At 39.8% G+C, this 18547-nt stretch overlaps 1 protein-coding gene across 1 annotated transcript in view; it reads right to left on the bottom strand.

Moving 5' to 3' along the window:
- Positions 1-17341, bottom strand: part of LOC143267862 (usherin-like) — a 216558-nt gene extending 199217 nt beyond the window's left edge. The window contains exons 1-2 of the mRNA XM_076548182.1: positions 16869-17341; positions 12772-12937 (exon numbers count right to left, since the gene is read on the bottom strand). Of these exons, the coding sequence (XP_076404297.1) occupies positions 12772-12937; positions 16869-17341 (639 nt within the window). The remainder of the gene's footprint in view (positions 1-12771; positions 12938-16868) is intronic.
- Positions 17342-18547: the final 1206 nt, after the last annotated feature.

Genomic DNA, 18547 nt, shown 5'->3' with positions numbered 1-18547 from the left:
GGCTATATATATAGCATGGAGGTCCCTAGGATGACTGTGGCATATAATAAATTTCAGTTTTACTCAATTATTGAAAAAAATAGCCAAATGAATGGAAACACATGAACTATGAACCAAAGGCTGAGGGGCCCCCAGCTGGATCAGGCCCTCTGAATAGGTGAGACAGTTGATTGGCTTGATCAGTTTGGGAGGCAACTAGGCAGTGGGACCAAGTCCTGTGCTCATTGCATGAGTTGGCAGTTTGAAACCTGGAACTTATGCAGGGACACTTGGCTCAGTCTGGGAGGAAGGGACTGGACCTCCCTGGACTGAGTCTACCAGGTTGATCGCAGTCCTCGGGGGAGGACTTGTCCTGGAGGAGGTGGGAATGGAGGGTGGGCTGGGGGTAAGGGGAGGGGGTGGGAGGGGGGAGAATAGGGGAACCCATGGCTGATATGTAGAACTGAATGGTATTGTAAAATAAAAAATATATATTTAAAAAAAATGGATACACAGTGATCAACACCAGATATTTATTGTTTGTGTCTAGGCAGACTTTACACTGTTATCTCATTTTCAGCATTAGGAAATGGATACATTTTTAAACTGATAAAATGCAGTAATCATCTTTGAAGCAGGAGTGGGGTTATTTTGATATTTAGACAGTTGAATACTAAAGTGTGGAATTTTTTGATGTTCATTAAACAAAAACACTGTATTCATAAAATGTATTTTAAATTTGTTAATGTTATTCAGGTATAAAAAGAAGATAGATTTCCTACATTTAGATAAAGAATGCCTACAAGAGTACTTACAGCTAGCATTGCACTCAATGATGAAATATTGAATTAACTACTTCTTAGATGAGGAACAAGAGTGGTAAAAGTGTCTACTGATGCCATTCTATTTCCAAATTTTTGCAGGAATTCTAGCTACTACTAAAAGGAAAACAGAAAAATACAGATGAACAAATATATGTATGTATATATATACATATATATATATATATATATATATATATATATATATATATATAACATATAACATAACATTATTGTCCACACAGAAAACCCAGCAGATTTAACCATATTAGCCATCCTTATTTACTATTCCCATTGGACAAGACTGGGAATCACCCAACCTGCTTGTAGATTAATAGAGAAGCTATGTACATTGATAGTTGTATGTTACTCAATTGGATAAAATGTAAACTTTGATTGCAGTATTGTGGATGAAAATGGATGACACTGTGCCAGATGAAATAAGCTAAGAGAGACAAATAAATATGTTCTCAATCATCCATAGAAGACACCAACATTGATCTCATCATATGGAGATAATGAGGCCTGTGGTCCTATCTACCCTGAACATGCTGATCTCATCAGATCTCTGAAATGTTCATTATAGGATAGTGGTTACTTGATACTGGAAGAGTAGGTAAGATGAGGAAAAGAAAGACAATAGATAATACCCACCAAAATATGGTCAAATAAAGATTGTTTCTCTAGCTAGTGTAATATGGTTACTATAATTGATATTAGTTTATGATATATTTTAAACAAACTAGCAAATACTTAGAAGAATGTGAATAAAAAGAAACTTTAAAATTTTGGTAGGAATGTAAATCAGTAAAGCCATGATGGAGAACATGATAGAGATGACACACACACACAAAACAACAACAACAACAACAACAACAACAAAAAAAAACAAGATAGAATTACTGTGACTTCTAGCTACCTCACTTCTGGGTATGTTATAGGCAGACTAGACTCCTGTCAAGATATGGACTCATTATAAGTGTCATATTTTGTGTTTGCTGGAAGTCTTCTAATCCATGAAAAAATGATATTCTATCATTTCAGTAAAATGAATGGAACTAGAAGGCATCATGAAAAAACACTGCACCACAAAGACTGACCTCTGAACATGAAGCAGTAGTCACTAGTCTTAGAAATGACAGAGGGAAGGGCTAAGAAATCAAACTAGTTAGATAGACAGAAGTACCAAGTTCTAGTACTCTATAGCACAGTCAAGTGATGAGAGTTCACAATAACCTATCAAGCCTTGTGTGAGTAACTAGGAGAAAGACTCGTCTCTAAATGCAGAGTAAAGATATATAAACTTTAGCATCCTGATTTGAAATGCACACATTGTACGCATTCATTGAAACATTACACTCCAGTTCATAAATATATATAATTATGTTAATTAAATTATTAAGAGACAGAGATGCTAATTACTCCAATTCAATCTTTACCCACTGCATACATGTAGCAAATTATCATGACGTATCCCATAAATACATATGATTAAAATATCAATCAACAAAAACACAGAGAAGCACTATCTATGCAAGATATATGCTTCAACCTCTGTGCCCCTAAGTTTTCAGATTTTCTCATGACCTTCATCACTTTAATATTTATAAAAGCCTTTATCCCACGCATTTTGAGATGCATTGTGTGTGACCCTGGGAGATGTTTTAAGGATTTATTCATAGTAATTAGTTTTTGTTCATGTGTATGAGGTCACAACAGAATTCATAACTCATCCCTTCAACTGTCCTTTTCTATGTCTCATTTTCAACCCAAACATTGAACTTGATTGTTTTCTGTAAAGATACTGTGGGAAAAAAATACCTCCAAAGTATTTGTGTGGAACATTCTTGCCAAATAACTAGAACAGCCCAAGGGGTTTCCTTCCCAGAAATCAACTGTAAATTACATAGCATGCATGTATAATCTAACCCCCCTGGGGTTCCTCCACCATACCGAGGCTGGCAAGAGCAATTGGCCCTTATCCTCAGGTGTCAGAGCCTCTCCCCATGGCCCTGCACTTTGCTCTCAAGCCCTATTCAAGTCATAGATTTTCTGTCCCTTCCCACCCTTCTCAAATCCCCATGATAAAAGCAACGGGATACTAAACACAAACAAAATATATCTAATTACTTTTCTACTTTTCAGACATACAGTTCATAGTCATTTCATCTTTTAATTTGGAATGCAATTTCTATACATGACATAAATACTTATAATATTAAATTATTAATAGATCACTGGAAACTAAGTGAACCTGTAATAATGTTTCCATTCTTGGAAAACTTGTCTTTTAAAAATATTTTTCTTTACATAGATATGAAAACTAGCCTTGAATACAGCTTGTTATTATATATCCAGACTCATATAGAAAGCTTGAATAACTTGAAATGTTGTATTTAAGAGGGAAACATCAAAGGAAATAGATGGGGAAATAAAACTGTACAACTCCATGTTTGCGAGCAGTCATTCCTTTCTGAACTGATGCATACCACGGGCCCAGTTCCGCCCTGGGCGGTGTGCACACTGCTCTGACTGGTGATGTTCAACCAACAACATCTGTTAGCCCTTTGGGCACAAAAACAACTACCCACAAAAAGGGGAAAATCACCCAAGTCTTATTATACTTGGCTTTTAGGCGAAGACGCTAGGAATGACAATTCCATTAGGTGAACGGGTTTAAGCAGCACCATCATCAAATGGGAACCATTATAAATTTGACAGAATCACCACGGTGGCATTTTCAAGGCTAGACATTGTTTAATAAAAAAACTAAGTAGACACAGAAAAACACTATTTTTATTGCAAATTTCAGTTTTAGTGCTGTATGGAATCAACATAGAGCATGATATTTATATATATATTTCTTTTTTATATGTATTGTATATTTTATAGCTATCATTGAGGACTAGCCATTTTCTTGCAGAAATAAATAGGTACGTTCATCTTCAAATATCAGTTTCTAAGTTTAAATGTTAATTTATTCATGGCTTTCTGTATGTCTTGATTAGAAGTGTCCCTGTAGAAATTATTTCATTGGTCTTATGCTTTTGCTGTAAAATATTATCCTGATGACATTCAGACTTAACCAAGGTAAACACTACAGCATGCCATGTGCTGTTCTCTTATGCACGTAAGCTAAGTAAGACAATTTTGGGCTTGCACATGGTATATTCTATGTGTTTTATAATTTTAATAGTGACACTACAGTATAATAAAAATTACTAAATAGGATTTAGACCCCATTAATTAAAAAAAAAAACATGAGCTATATATCAAATGAGACACCCCTACCCCACCAAAAAGTTCTTTACTGCTGTAAGTCTCCAAGCTAGTTTTTCTTAGTCCTTCTTGCTTGACATGATGTATGTACTTCTAAGTAACGCAGTATCTCTCCCAGATACCTTACACCATTTTGAGTTTCCATGTTCCACTCCCCTCCTCCTCCTGCATAGAATTTCCAGTTTCCCTCTTGTACCCCAACCAAACGCCTATTTGTCTTTAAGGATTAACTGATATGACACTGTCTTTAAGCACCTTTCTCAACACATCTGATTAAAAGTTGGTATTTCCCTGCATTGGGCTCTCTCTGGTTGCTCTATTTTCTTACATACTTCTAAGTTCATCAAGATGGGAAGAAATTATACACAGACCCCATTTCAGCCCAGTGAAGATATAATGGAGTATGAGCATGGGAAATGTTAGTTTCCTGTTAATGCTAATGATTTCTAAAGGTGGAATTATGGTTGTGAACTGAAGCTCAGCTCATGCTATAGATCAAAAACATCTTTATTTTCTTGTGCCTTTTTGGGCAAATTAGACTTCATGCAACTGTACGCACCAGAGTACTAGGATTCATGAACTCTCTGTTCTTTCCATCAACAAAGGTTCTAGCTTTAGTAACTAATGTGTCCTCAGCATATGTGTCATTGACTTTTTCACCCACATAATACTGTTTCAGCTGGGCTCCAGTAGCCTGCCTTCATCCTTGTCTTCAGGATGCTCGTTTTCCCTCTCTTTAGTCAAGTGGTACTTAGCAAAATGTAACCCGCCCATGCCATGTATTTCTCCCTTCTTCTCCTTACTCCTTGTAGTGGGTACCTGTTCCACCTATGACCTTGAGGTACCAGACCATAGGGCATGGCCTCGGGGCTAGCTTAAGCTGAGTGGCACATATGCCTCACTCTCTTCTCTCCCTCATGGGCTTGGATAGTGCGGACTGCCTCAGGTGGCCAGAGCAGTGTGGGAGAGGACATCAGGACTATCCTGACTTTGCCTTATCCTATTTAGTGAGTTGTTCTCCCCAATATAATTTCTAAATGAATAGTTCCTTTATCAGTATTTATGATTTATCTGCTATAACGCCTCATTCCTGTCCCTTTCCCAGCATACCCATAGGTTCTCATCTAAGAAATTGCAGAGTGCCTGGTGATGTTTAATGCACAGCCTCTTCTGACCACTCCTCAGTTCACATCATGCTTTATAGTCTGCCCACAGCAATTAAGCTGCTGGCCTTTGCATCTTCCACATTCAACACATGCCCTGTCAAAAGGTTATTGACACTGCATGTGGTATATGTGAAACGTTTGCCACTCTGCTAGCCTGGCTGAAGGCATCATGCTACACACATGTGACTTTTGGAAATGCAGATGCTTCAATTACAGTAGAGTTAGCAATCCAGAATCCAGGTATAAGATGGAAACAATGTGAATTGAAAATGCAGTTAGTATGCCTTAGTCTTCCAATCATGATGACTGAGCTGCACAGGATATTGACATTGGAGAGTATGGGTGGGTTATCCTTAAGATTGTATGACTGAGCCGGGCGGTGGTGGCGCACGCCTTTAATCCCAGCACTCGGGAGGCAGAGCCAGGCGGATCTCTGTGAGTTCGAGGCCAGCCTGGGCTACCAAGTGAATTCCAGGAAAGGTGCAAAGCTACACAGAGAAACCCTGTCTCAAAAAAAAAAAAAAAAAAAAGATTGTATGACTAACTGGAAACTGAAGATCACTATAACTGCCCAGCATCCCAACAGGATGTGCATCATATATTGCTGTACATCCCAGGAAAAGATCAAAACTCAAAATGTGAACTATATTACTTTCATGCCATCATAAAGCTGAAGCATGCACTGGCTGATTGGAGGTATCAAGTAAGATTAAGGTAGAACATAGTTCAGTAAGTCTTGTATTATTTCCTTTACTTTCTGAAAGTGTGTGTGTGTGTGTGTGTGTGTGTGTGTGTGTGTGTGTGTATGTGTGTGTGTGCGTGCATGTGTCATAAGGCCAGTGTGGATTTTAGATGACTATTTACATGAGTCAGTTCTCTCCTTTCATCATGTGAGTTTTGGGGATATAACTTGGGCTGGCAGGCTTGGTAGCAAATACCTTTACACACTGAGCCTTCTCTTCAGCCATGACTTGTGCATAGAACTATTTAGTACAATTTACATAGAATAATCCTGTTATACATTTAAACCACTTATAGGAATGAGAGATCCAGCTTCAAAATATATCGACTCTTTCTATGAATGCATACATATGTAAAACATAACACATACATGCACTGTAAATATGTTAGGAACATTTACAAACATACCCAAACTATGTTTCTGTTACAATTGAGTTTTTTCAGTTCTGGTGGGATTTTACTTTTGTTGGTCATAGAACTTTGAAAATGACCCTTTAGATTTTTATGATGACTTAGTTTTATGGCAATTAGTTTATTAAAATACTTGAACTTACATGCATGTCTGTGTGTCTGTGTGTCTGTGTGTTGGTAGGGTGCCCTGTGAGGTCATAGAAGGCATAAGATCACTGGAGCTAGAGGAGTTACATTCTGTTGTGCACTGCCCATTGTGAGTGCTGGCTATCAAATTCTGGACTCTGCAAGAGCAAGAAGCTATTTTAACCACTGAGCCAGCTTTACAGCCCTTGTGGCAATTTATGAATTTTAATTGAAGGTTAGGTAAATTTAATACTATATATAGGCAGGCAGCATTAACTCTTAAAGGCTCCCATTTTCTCACCTCCACCATGGCAATAGTTAATGCAGTGCAGCTACAATGTGCATCTGCAATGTGAGCATGTAAGATGCTTAATGTTACATACATGAACCAGACTTGACAATAGCAGCTATTCTAATTTTTAGCCGATTGTTTCAAAAAACTTCATAAATTCTTTGTCTTGACTTTGCTCTGAAAACCCCCAAACATTCAACTAGCTTAGGTGATGGCTAAATAGATACAGCTCTGCCTGAAGAAATGATGTGTAGTACATGCTTACGTCACTAGACATGAAATTACAGGTGCAACCAATGAGAACTAGCAAAGGAGCAATGTGGTTGGGAGACCATGGAACGGGGCTGAGGGTCAAGGTAGAGCTCCCATGAACATACCTAGACAGCATTCTAACCTGACAAAGCTTCCATGGCATCTCTGCTCCATGTCCCTCCCCCCAGGGGCGTTTAAACAGTCATATTTACTGTGCATATGTACAGATATTCAAGACCAGTATAAATGAGGTACACTCATTTATCTAACAAATTGTTCCTTAAACTGCATGTCTGTCTCCAGAGTTCTTAATAGTTTTCCTTTTTCAAACTGAAGAAATAAATCAAAACAACATACTTTACCAACAACCAGGACTCTATAATTCTTCTCTTCTTTCTCCTCCCTCTATTGATTGTTCTAGCTTATTTACCAATACTTTCTCCACTCACTGTATCAAGCTGCCTTCTCCATCCTGCCATGGCTTGGCTCCTCTGTGGTTCTGTCGGTGAGTGTAGATGGGAGCCTTCCAGATGCCACAGAGCATGTTACCGTCCCCAGGGCTAAGATCATCCTTGAGACCCCTTATCCTGGCACTTTGTCAGGTGCAGTTCATGTTTTCCTGTAACTCAGCATAGTTTCTAGAGAGACCCTACTGGTGATTCCTTGAAGCCATAGGTTCCTTGAAGTGTGGGAAGTGATTACCGGCAAATACAACTTTCACAGAAGACTCAAGAGTTTTACTTTCAAGTGACAGACATCTAAACACATGCTTCCAGAGAGTTTGGCCTGCCAACCCACAACAAAATATTCAATAAAATTCCTTTATATTTCCAAAATTTTAAAGACCTAACTCTTAGTAGTTATAACATATTCTGATCTAATATGAATATTAAACCCTTAAAAACCTACTAAGATTATCCCTATTTGCTTAATAAACACACGAATTGATTTTTCAAGTTTCAGTATAAGAAGCATGACAAATAAATTCCCTTATTACACAATCGGAAATGGCCAAAATGTTCAATCCCAAAGCAAAACTTAAATCACCATCATGTAAGATTGAAGTCCCCAAATGAATATTAATTTACAAACTTCCCATTTTCTGATAGCTCTTATCTCAAAATGCTGGCTTTCAAATAAATGCTGGTATAGCCATCACTAAAACAGTTTTGGATATTTTTGTGTTTAGGATATTAGATCTCTTCTGTTCACATGACTGGCATTTCCTGGTGTCTTTGTTGCCCAGGGATTTAATCATTTAAAGACATTTAAAAATGTTTTGTAGAAGTTAACATTCTGACTTTAAATGTTTTTTTCACATTTTTGAATTTATTCATTGTATATATGTGTGTGTGTGTGTGTGTGTGTGTGTTCCATGGAATGCATCTGATGGCCAGAAGGTAAGTTGCATGTGGTCAGAGGATAAGTCTAAGGACATGGTGCTCTCCCTTCACTATGTGGGGCCCTGGGGATTGAACTGACATCATCCAGTTTGGTGACAGGTGCCATCTCTATTGCTCAATACTCTATTTTTGTCAATGACAAGTGGATACTAAGCAAACACGGATCATGGAACCAAGCACCCAGGAAAAGCCATGGAAAGGGAAAATGGAGAGATTGTAAGTAAACACTGACACAGACACATACAGGATCCAAAGGCTGTCTGAACTCACACGACCCGGCAGCTGCTGGGGGAGCTAATGTTTGAGATGTGCCTGTGTTTCTGAAAACACAGGCACGCTGCTGTGATGGGGGAGCCATCCTGAGAAGGCTTTGAGAGAAAAGTTCACACCATTTCATTCCTTAAAGCTCACAGAAAGCAGCCCCATCTGTCCCATGCTGTCCCATCCTTGTGGCCCAGTGTGGCAAGCTCATTGAAGAACATATCCTGGAAGACTGGAAGCAGCTGGTAGCTCAGGTGCAGGGAACTCCAAGACCCCAGGGGAGTGTGCTGTCCTGTTCTTTGGGTGAACTTTCTGGAGGAGCCTGGGATCCAGATACACAGAGGAGTTCAATGCCAACTTGTCCTGGGGTTTGCTGAAACAGTCTGTTCCAGTGATCTCCTTTTGAGGGAACGTTTGGGTTCCTTAGGATACTGAGCAGGGAAGGAGAGCTATTCCAGTCAACTCTTATTCCAAGCTATTCCCACTGACTCACTGAAAAGCAGCACATACAAGAGAGGGTCCGAGTATCCTCAGTCTTTGCTCTCTACAAGGGGTGCTTTGTCCGAGAAGATAACCAAGCTCAGGGAGGAGAGGAGAGTACCCATTTTTGCATGTGCAACCACTCTGGCAATAACATTTAGTCCCTTTGATTTATTTTGGCATATGTATTTACACACACACACACACACACACACACACAAATTTGTTGTTGACTTGTGTGTGTGTGTGACATTTTTTGTTTTTTTTTTTACTTTTTCTTTTTATTCTCTTGTAGATGGTACTTTGTTGACATCTTTATTTTTTATTTTTGAGATTATGATATAATTGCATCATTCCCAAAAAGGAACAGAAAGATAAGCATTACATTCTTTTTGTCATTGTAGAATACAGAAACAAACAAACCAAAAGATGAGAAGTCAGAAGGATTATTAGGAAAAAAGGGAGGCATGTTGAAAGATGGCTCTGGGGATAAATAAGAAAGATTGTTGTACAAGTCTGAGGGTCTGAGTTCAAATCCCCAGCTGCTACCTAAAAAGTTAGGCATGGCTTTGTGCACCTGGACAAGTGCACTCTCAGGAGTGGAGGCATGAGATTTCATAACACAAACTTGCTGGCTTTAGCCAGACTCCAGGCTCAGCAAGAGATCCCGTCTCAGGGAACACGATGGAGAGAGTGATAGAACTGAAGTTCTAATCTCCTCCTCTGGCTTTCATGGATACCTGCACCCACCCACATGTGCACACATATCACACACACACAAGGCCCATGGTTAAGAGGGGACAAGGATGATCAGGGCATATTGTATGCACACGTGGAAGTGTTACAATGAGACCTGGTGTTTTTGTGTAGTTTATGTATGGTAACAAGAGGACACATGAGTAATGAACGAGGAAATAAAGCTAATTACTTTTTAGGTTTTGTTGTCAATAAGTGAATAAAAATGTAATTGACAGTGAAAGTGTAAGGCCCTAAGAGAAGCTCTGTGACTTCAGCATGACCATTGCAACTCTGTAGAAGTTCACTGAGTTGTATGGATTTGGGAACAGCCAAGTGCTTAAATCAGCTTCATTAATCTAGCTGTGTGATGTTTTCATTTGTGAGTTAATTAGAGTAGAGTGATTTTATTTTAAAAAACATAATAGCCAGGCACAGTGGCACATGCCTGTAATCTTAGGACTCAGGAAATAGAAGCAGGAGGGCTGCAATTTGTAGGGAGTCTGGGCAACAGCTTAGTGTCCACTGAGGCAGAGCATCAATCAATGCCTGTCTCAAAAACTCAAGTACAATTTTTTAAGTCAGAAAGTAAAACAAAACAAAACAAACAAATAAAAACTAATAAATCAGAAAGGGTAAATTATCCCACAGTAGACAGTTTAGAATACCAGCAGCCTCATTTACTCCAGCATTGGAAATGGAGTAATGGCCCAGCAGTTAAAAGAATTTGATGCTCTTCCAGGAGCCGAGGTTCTGTTCCCAGCACCTACATGGTGGCTCACAACCCCTGTGACTCCAGTTCAAGGAGATCTGATACTCACTTCTGGCCTCCTCTGGCACTAAAAACATGAAAGTGCACTTGGCTAAATGTGGGCAAGACATTCATACACACAAACTATAATAATAAAAAAAAAAACTTAAACCATCAGTATGTTAACCTTCAAAGAAGGGAGGATTTAAAAACAAAAATTCACCTAACTTAGGCAACAATTTTCCCTCTGATGAGCATAGAAACGACAATTCTGACTTCAGTGGTGGCCTCCAAGTCTCCACTCCCAGGATGGTAGTTCAGACACAGATGTCTCTTTGCAATTGGAACTTGCTTCTTCGAGCTTTCATGTGCTACATCTGCCCAAGCCCCCACCCATTTTCACAGACCAGGCCAAACAAAGGTAACCAGAAAGATTGTCTTTATCATTGCAGACACCAAAATCTGCTGAAAGCAGACAGATGTTTGGCATCTAGAAGTTTCTACTCCCTTGCTTTAAAAATTCGAGCCCAATTTGGTTGTACCCATCAATTATTAGAATGGGCAACTTCTAGACACAAGACAGACAGTTCCCTATCTGTTAACTACTGAACCACTATGCAGTGAGAACTGCCAGAGTGAGCCCAAGCTATTATTACAGGGCCTGATGTTGGGTGTGATCCATCCTCTGCATATCCCTGTGCATAGGGTACAAGGGAGCCCTGATCCTCATCAACCACATTCACTGAGCTAATGTCTTAACCAAAAACCAAAAACCAAAGTAGGTGTGGTGACTCTCTGAATGCCTCCAGAAAACCATTTAACCAATTGTGATATACATACATATATATATATATATATATATATATATATATATATATATATATGTGTGTGTGTGTGTGTGTGTGTATGTATGTATAAATATACACATGCATATACATACACATATAAAAATATACATATTTTTTCTTTGGGGGCTGCTGCTTCACTGTTATGCAAATGTGCATACACTATGTTCTCAAATTATGAAGAATGATATTGTCAAAATAATTATGTAAACCAAATTAAGAATTCTCAAGACTTTCCTTAAGGAAATCTATTTACTACCTGATTCAGGGCAATATATAGTTATGTATATATATATATAAATGGATGTATAGATATGCAATTTATGCTTGCTTTCTTTATATATAGGCATATATAACTATATATGTGTATGTGTATGTGTGTTTAAGGGTATACACATGTGTGTGCATGTACATCTGCATGCATGTGTGTTTGAAATCAAAGATAATTTTTATAAAATGAACAAGGCTACAAGTATCCTCTAATGTGATAAGGAATTATGCTGACCCCTGGGTTAGTGCTCAGAGGGGAGCACCTCCTGGCGAATGGCGCACACTCTACCTCTGGTTTGAAAAGCACGAGTGTGTTAGGTAGCACTGAGGCACCCAAGGCCCCGGAGAAACAAAAAGCTGCTCTGTCTCCATTCCAGACACTGTAAATGCCAGACATCTCCCAGCCACCTCAGCCTCTGACGGCCTCTGCGTGTCTTCCAAACTGTGGTTGACAAGTACAGTGATGATCTAACACCTTCCGAATGCCTCAAGTGCAAAGTTCACTAGTTCTAAGGTCACTGATTTAATGCAACAGCCAAGTTTCATTCACATCATCAGCCACTATCTGAGAAAGACAGCTGTAGAGACCAAGCGAGGATTTAAATGCCACCATAACTAGTGAGATCAGTGCTGGACTCCAAAGGAGTTAGCGTCTAAACATAAAATGTGGCAGCCAAATAAAACAGAAACTCCCTGGACATGTGATTAGTGCCCATGGCATCATTACTGTTCAGCTCTGGGGCTGAGATTTTTACAGCAGTATAAGGGGGAGACGCCACTAACACACCAGGAGATACAGCGTGAGGTCATTGAAATATCAGCCTTCCTTTGCTGTCATTTACATGTACCCGGGATTTAGATACCACTTCGGCTTCTCTGAGTAGATGCCATTTAAAGGGGAGACAGGATGACAGAGCCCCGTGTTTAACCACATGTTAAATATTTTTTATTTTACTCACCTGCACACTGAGATGAATCCATTTCTTCATAAGAATTCTCCCTGGTGTCATTACTTTTATTGGAGGCTGCAAACCATTTACTGTGCGATAATAAAACATGGTCCCTTTCTCAGATATTGTAACTTTGAACACAATCTGCCCATCCACTGTCTTTTCCATCACACACCTAAGGAAGCAACCAGAAAAGACAGAAAAGGTCAGCATCCAACCAAAACGACAGGCAGGGTATTGCCGTGGTCATGTGGCCCCAACCCCGACTCAAAGTGTACTTTCAATAAGTGCCAGAACCTTGCTATACCCTAGAAAGCTTTATTCCAACAGAATTTATTTTATTTCAATAAAAATAAAATTCTTATTTACAATATATTCCCGAGAGCCTCAACACCCTTCATTAGAGATTCATGATGGAATGTGAAGGCATAGCATCCTACTGGAAAACTAACATTTAGGCTACTGGCTCATTAGTTCCCTGGCTATTCCTTTTATAGGAAGTGGTAGGACATACCCCATCCCACATGGGTATTGAGTTACCAGGGCAAATCTTTCTTCTTTTAATGTTAAGTGAATCTGGAATCCATGGAAGGCTCTACATTATTAACCCTGGAGTCAGACTTGCTCTATTTGATTCCTATGATGAAACAAAAAATGAACAACTACCACCTCTTCTTTCTTCATCTTACATTGGCCAGAAGTAAAAAACTGTGTACAAGAGGACTGTTTGCCTTTTCCATGGCCAGCAGGCCAGCTCAGACACTGAGATCATAGAATGGTCTTAGACGGAAACCTTCTAAAATCAAGTAGCACCATGATGACATAGGACAGCTTTTAGGAAGTCTCTAGGGCTTAAGACAGACTTTACTTCAGAGAATGAATGGGCTTTGCTACCTAGCCCAAGCTGATTTTGATCTTGCAGTCTCTCTGTCCGAGTTTCCTCAGTGCTGAAGTAATGGGTGTATGCTACCGTTCTGGGCTGGAATTTCTTTTAAAAGGTTACTTCTCTCATAATCTCCTGGTACGAATTGTGGAGTCTGAGACTCTTTCCTTGCCTGACTGCCATCTATTCAGGCCAGGCATCTCCTTGGGCACCACTGATCACGAAACCTCCTTCTTAGCTCAACAATGTGTAAACAGCCTTTCCTGCACACTAAACATGCTTTGCTCTTCTGGTAGGAACGAGAATCTATCCATTGGGGCATCAGTGTTCTGAGGATGTGGAGATGTAAAGAATACTACAGACTCCTTCCCTCAAAACTGATCAATTCAGTCAGGAGAATCCCAGAGGCAAAGGCAAAATTGGGCCACCCAAGAATTGCTGCTAAAGATATTTCAAAATTATCCTTACAAGGGACATTTAAAAACCTCACTTCACCCTCATCTATTTTGTCCTGAGTTAGAAAATAGAGTAAGATTGGATAGAGCAAGGGTTCCTCTTTTATTGACACTAATTTAGTATCTTTTTGCCTGTGTTTGGTAAGATATGAAGTAAAGCATCTTCTTAATATTGGCAAATAATTTTAGATAAAAGCTAGCTTTTTAAATACATATATACACATACATACATACATACATACATACACACATAGTGCTCCAGGCTATTTTTAACCCTTCAGTAGTTGAATATTTGTGATTTACTGACAAAGAAAATACTACCTGTATCCCACGACTATGGGCCTTAGTCTAAGAGTTTTCCTTTGTTCATTTGTCTTGAGTGTAAATCTACAAGTGAGAATTCAATCATTACACAGGAATGTATTTACCAAATGCAGACTTATTTCCCCAAGCTTGCTGAAAATGCTTTTCTTAATATGTTATTGATTATCTCCCTTGCTATTTTGTTTGCTTGTAAACACTCTAGCTTTGGGAGATAATAAATGTGAGAGGAAGGCAGGGAGTAAAATATTTAGGAACTGGATTTATTCTGCTCCTGAATACACAATAATTGGATAATCCATGTTTTGTTTGTTTTACTTATCTAATGCAAACACCCCCAATTCCCCCAATTCCCATAGGTATTTTAGCATCAAGAATGAAAATGACCTTGATACAAGCAGTGGACCCTCCAAACTATAAACCTCATGCCGTCACCTCCGTGAACATCCCTGTATCTACCTTATCTGTACAAAAACCATGCCAATAGAAGAGACATTCGGTGCAGAGATGTCTCTGTAAGCTAGAGAAAAATGTTTTAAAATATGGATGCTGGTGACATAGCAAATAGCTTTGAATTTCCGACAGTAAAACAGCAAAGTCTTTTTCAGGGAAATGGTGGAAACAAGGAAAATGGCCTGGGACTATTTTCACTCCAACTTTTAAATAAAAGTAAAGGGCATGGACTTTCACTTGGCAGATGGAATGTAAACATCTCAGATATCTAAGTCACATTTTTTGCAAGATGGCAAGATTTTCCTGGTTGTTTTCTAAGTTTTGAGATACTTGCCCAACACAGCCCCACCAAGCAAACATAACAAGGGTGGGTGGGTTCCCAACACTGTACTAGGAGACAAAAGATGAAGTAAGAGTAACTAGAACACACTTTATGCATGGGAGACAATGCCAAAGAATGAATTTAATATTAAAAAATAAGGATTAGTAGGAGTTGTAAAGATGACTCAGAGGTTAAGAGCACTTGCTGCTCTTGCAGAAGACCTGGGTTCGGTTCCTAGAACCCATGACAGGAAGCTGCTAACCACCTACAATGGCAGCTCTAGGGGCCCAATGCCTTCTCTGGCCTCTACAGGTGCTTGGACTGGACTTACATGCACATACATATAAATACATATATACTAATATTTTAAAAGTAAATTAAATGAAGATCAGCCGAAAATGTTGCTCATTAATTTTCTGGCCTGTTTTTGTATTATTTAGGGGACTTGTGTCAAATATCATTGTGAGAAAAGATTACAGAAGGAAAAGCTTGTGATCACACAGACTAAAGTTGGTGGTAGGGAAGCTCATTCCTAACTCATGTGGAGGGCATCCTTAGTGGATCCAACAACAGGGAAGCTTTTGAGAACTTTTCATGTTTACCTGTAGTAGGTAGTCGTTCCAGCTTTGACCTGGAAATACCACCCCCTTTGAGGCTTCGGTAACTGTCACACCTACAAGGCAGAGCCGAGAGAGGATGCCTGAAGACCCGAGATCTAGATGGGTGAGCTCTCTTGGTTCCTGGATCCTGGACGCTGGATGTAGACTGAGCAGAGTTCTCCAGAGAACACCACTGGACTGCACGACTCCTTTCCCAGACCTTGTAACCTATCCCTTCACTTGTAAGTTACCCCACAAAATAAACCTCCCTTTTAACTATGTGGAGTTGCCTTAATATTTAAACCAATATTTACCTACTTCCTAACAAACTTGAAGGTGGAAACACCACACAGTGAAGACCAAAGGCTGTACTGTTTGAGAGGTGGAAGGCTATTCATATGTCCAACTCCGTTATTGAACATATTCCATTAATCACACAAACATTTATTGAGAAAGTACAAGATAAGCAAGACAGTCCTAAGCCTCCAAAAAGCTACTTTCATAGTAAAAAAAATTATTTTATAATAGGAACACTTTGTAAGAACAAAGCATAAGGAACACTCGAGCAAGACTTCAAACATAATTATTTCTATTACTAACACCTGTGCCTACAAATGCACTCTGAACTTCCTCTAGATTCCAAAGCCTAGGACCGAAAAGATCAGCTAGTGTATGAGAAATAAATGAATGAATAATCACTCAAATATAATTGATATTTATCAATGTGTAACTATATTGTATATTATATCATATATAACTATTATATGTAATGGATATTGTGTATATGATTGATATATGTTCACATATATTGTCCTCCAATACAAACATTTCCCCCCTTTCATTTTCATGGTCAACTCTATTCATAACAGATGGGAAAAAAACATTCAGATTGTGAAGCCGGAAGAGGAGAGACTAACACAGCGGTTGGTCTTCAACTGGAGGGACCCTGCAGTTGCACAGCTCTATTGGTAGCTCGATTTCTAGGCGAGACCTCAGATTACAATAATCTTCAAATCCAGTTTTACAGGGACCTAGGCCAACTGAAAACCCACACCCCTGATGGTGCTACTCACATTGCGCCTTCTCCCTCAGACTTCAACCAGACTGCTAAGGTAAATTCTGCTGCCAGCCTCGGAGCTTGTCGAGAAGAACAGTTCTTGTGATTTCTGAATAGGAAGCTTGTGGAGTTGCTTCTGGAGTAGGGATGGAGATCAGTGTGGTCTGCTTGGAGGCAGCTCTGGAGGCCTTCTAGGAGGGCAGTGTAGGGAGGAGAAGCAGAGTGGTGGGGGCAGTCCTGGACACACAGCCTCTGGGTGCACCCCTGCACACTTTTAGCATCTTCTGCACTATGACAGAAAGTGCTGGGACCTGAGAATCCACATGTGGCATGGGTTGGCACAATGGATATCTTCTTGAAAGTGCCCACGTTCTCCAGCCTCGGGAAGAGGCCCTGTGAGGCAGCCAACGACACTGAGGCCAAATAGGCAAAGATCAGTGTTTCCATGATCTGATGCAAGGGGCCCAGTGAGAGAGCCAGGTAATGCATGGCTACAAAAAATGTATTCGTCAGCTGCTGAAGCATTCCGAAATTAATAACCAGGCCTGTTCTGCTCGCCAGGAACACTTCAGATGCTGGCCATCTCAATCCTGGGATTCTCCATCTCTGGGACACAGGGAGGGCAGAGAAAGGGTATCCTTAGGGAGGGCGGAGCCATGAGATGAAGCTGGTGTCTGGTGAACAAATACACAAGAAGTCAGGAGAAACCAGAGTTCATCCTAAGCACAAGGACTTCGAGCTTTCTACAAAAATAGTGGTGCACTTCTCAAAGTCCATTCTGAACTACATAACTTAGAGTCAAAAACGAATTCTCCAGATAAAGATCTTGACATTATAGGACAAATAACACTCATCAATGTACAACGCAATCAGTCTATGAATTTATATATGACGATGAATTGTAGGCTTATAGCTAGTTTACACTGCTACTGGACCCCAGGGAATTGGCACTACCTGCTCTAATTAATGCGGTAAAGCATCCTAGAGCTCTTCTTACGAACACCATATGTTGTGACCAGAGCTAACTTGCATATGCCCAAAGTGAAGCTAGCTAAGCACCCTGGGCCTTTCCCCTCATCCCAGCCTGTGCAGCCACTTTAAGCTCACAGTAAAGCTGATTAGAAACCCAATACCATCTGCTTGCCCTGTGCCTTAATATTTATCAAGCATTTGTGTTAATGTTTCCACATATGACTCTGTATTTGGAGGTTAAATATGGATTCCTAATACAGTGTAAGTAATTGTATTGATAAATAAGCCGAGTTACCATTTCTTTATTGCATTTCAACTGGTCCTCTCAGTGTGAGAAATAGCTCCTCGACAGGACCTCTGTCCCATGTTGCCTGGCAACCCTTGCTGTAACCCCCTCCTCATTACTTCTGGAAAATAGTCCCAAGCAACAGGAAGGCCATGAGGAAGACTTGGCACTCAGGTAAAATATTCCCCACAGCTCCAAAGGTTACCTGTAACTCAGTGCTGATGGCTTGGTGGCCCCTCTGGAACTGAGCTGTCCCAGCTCTCAGCTGGTACCTTAGTCAGTGGGAGGGAATAAAGTCGGGCTATGCATGCTTAATTTTTAAAGTAGCAGTACACCTTATCCTGCGATCACCTGCCAGACCCCTTCTGTTCTTGCTTTTATGAACCTCACTCCACGTCATGCTTTAATCAAAAGGACCTGACACTCTAAGACAGAAA

Source organism: Peromyscus maniculatus, chromosome 11 (assembly GCF_049852395.1).
Source record: "Peromyscus maniculatus bairdii isolate BWxNUB_F1_BW_parent chromosome 11, HU_Pman_BW_mat_3.1, whole genome shotgun sequence".
Classification (NCBI taxonomy): domain Eukaryota; kingdom Metazoa; phylum Chordata; class Mammalia; order Rodentia; family Cricetidae; genus Peromyscus; species Peromyscus maniculatus.
This window is presented reverse-complemented; position numbering and strand designations above follow the sequence as displayed.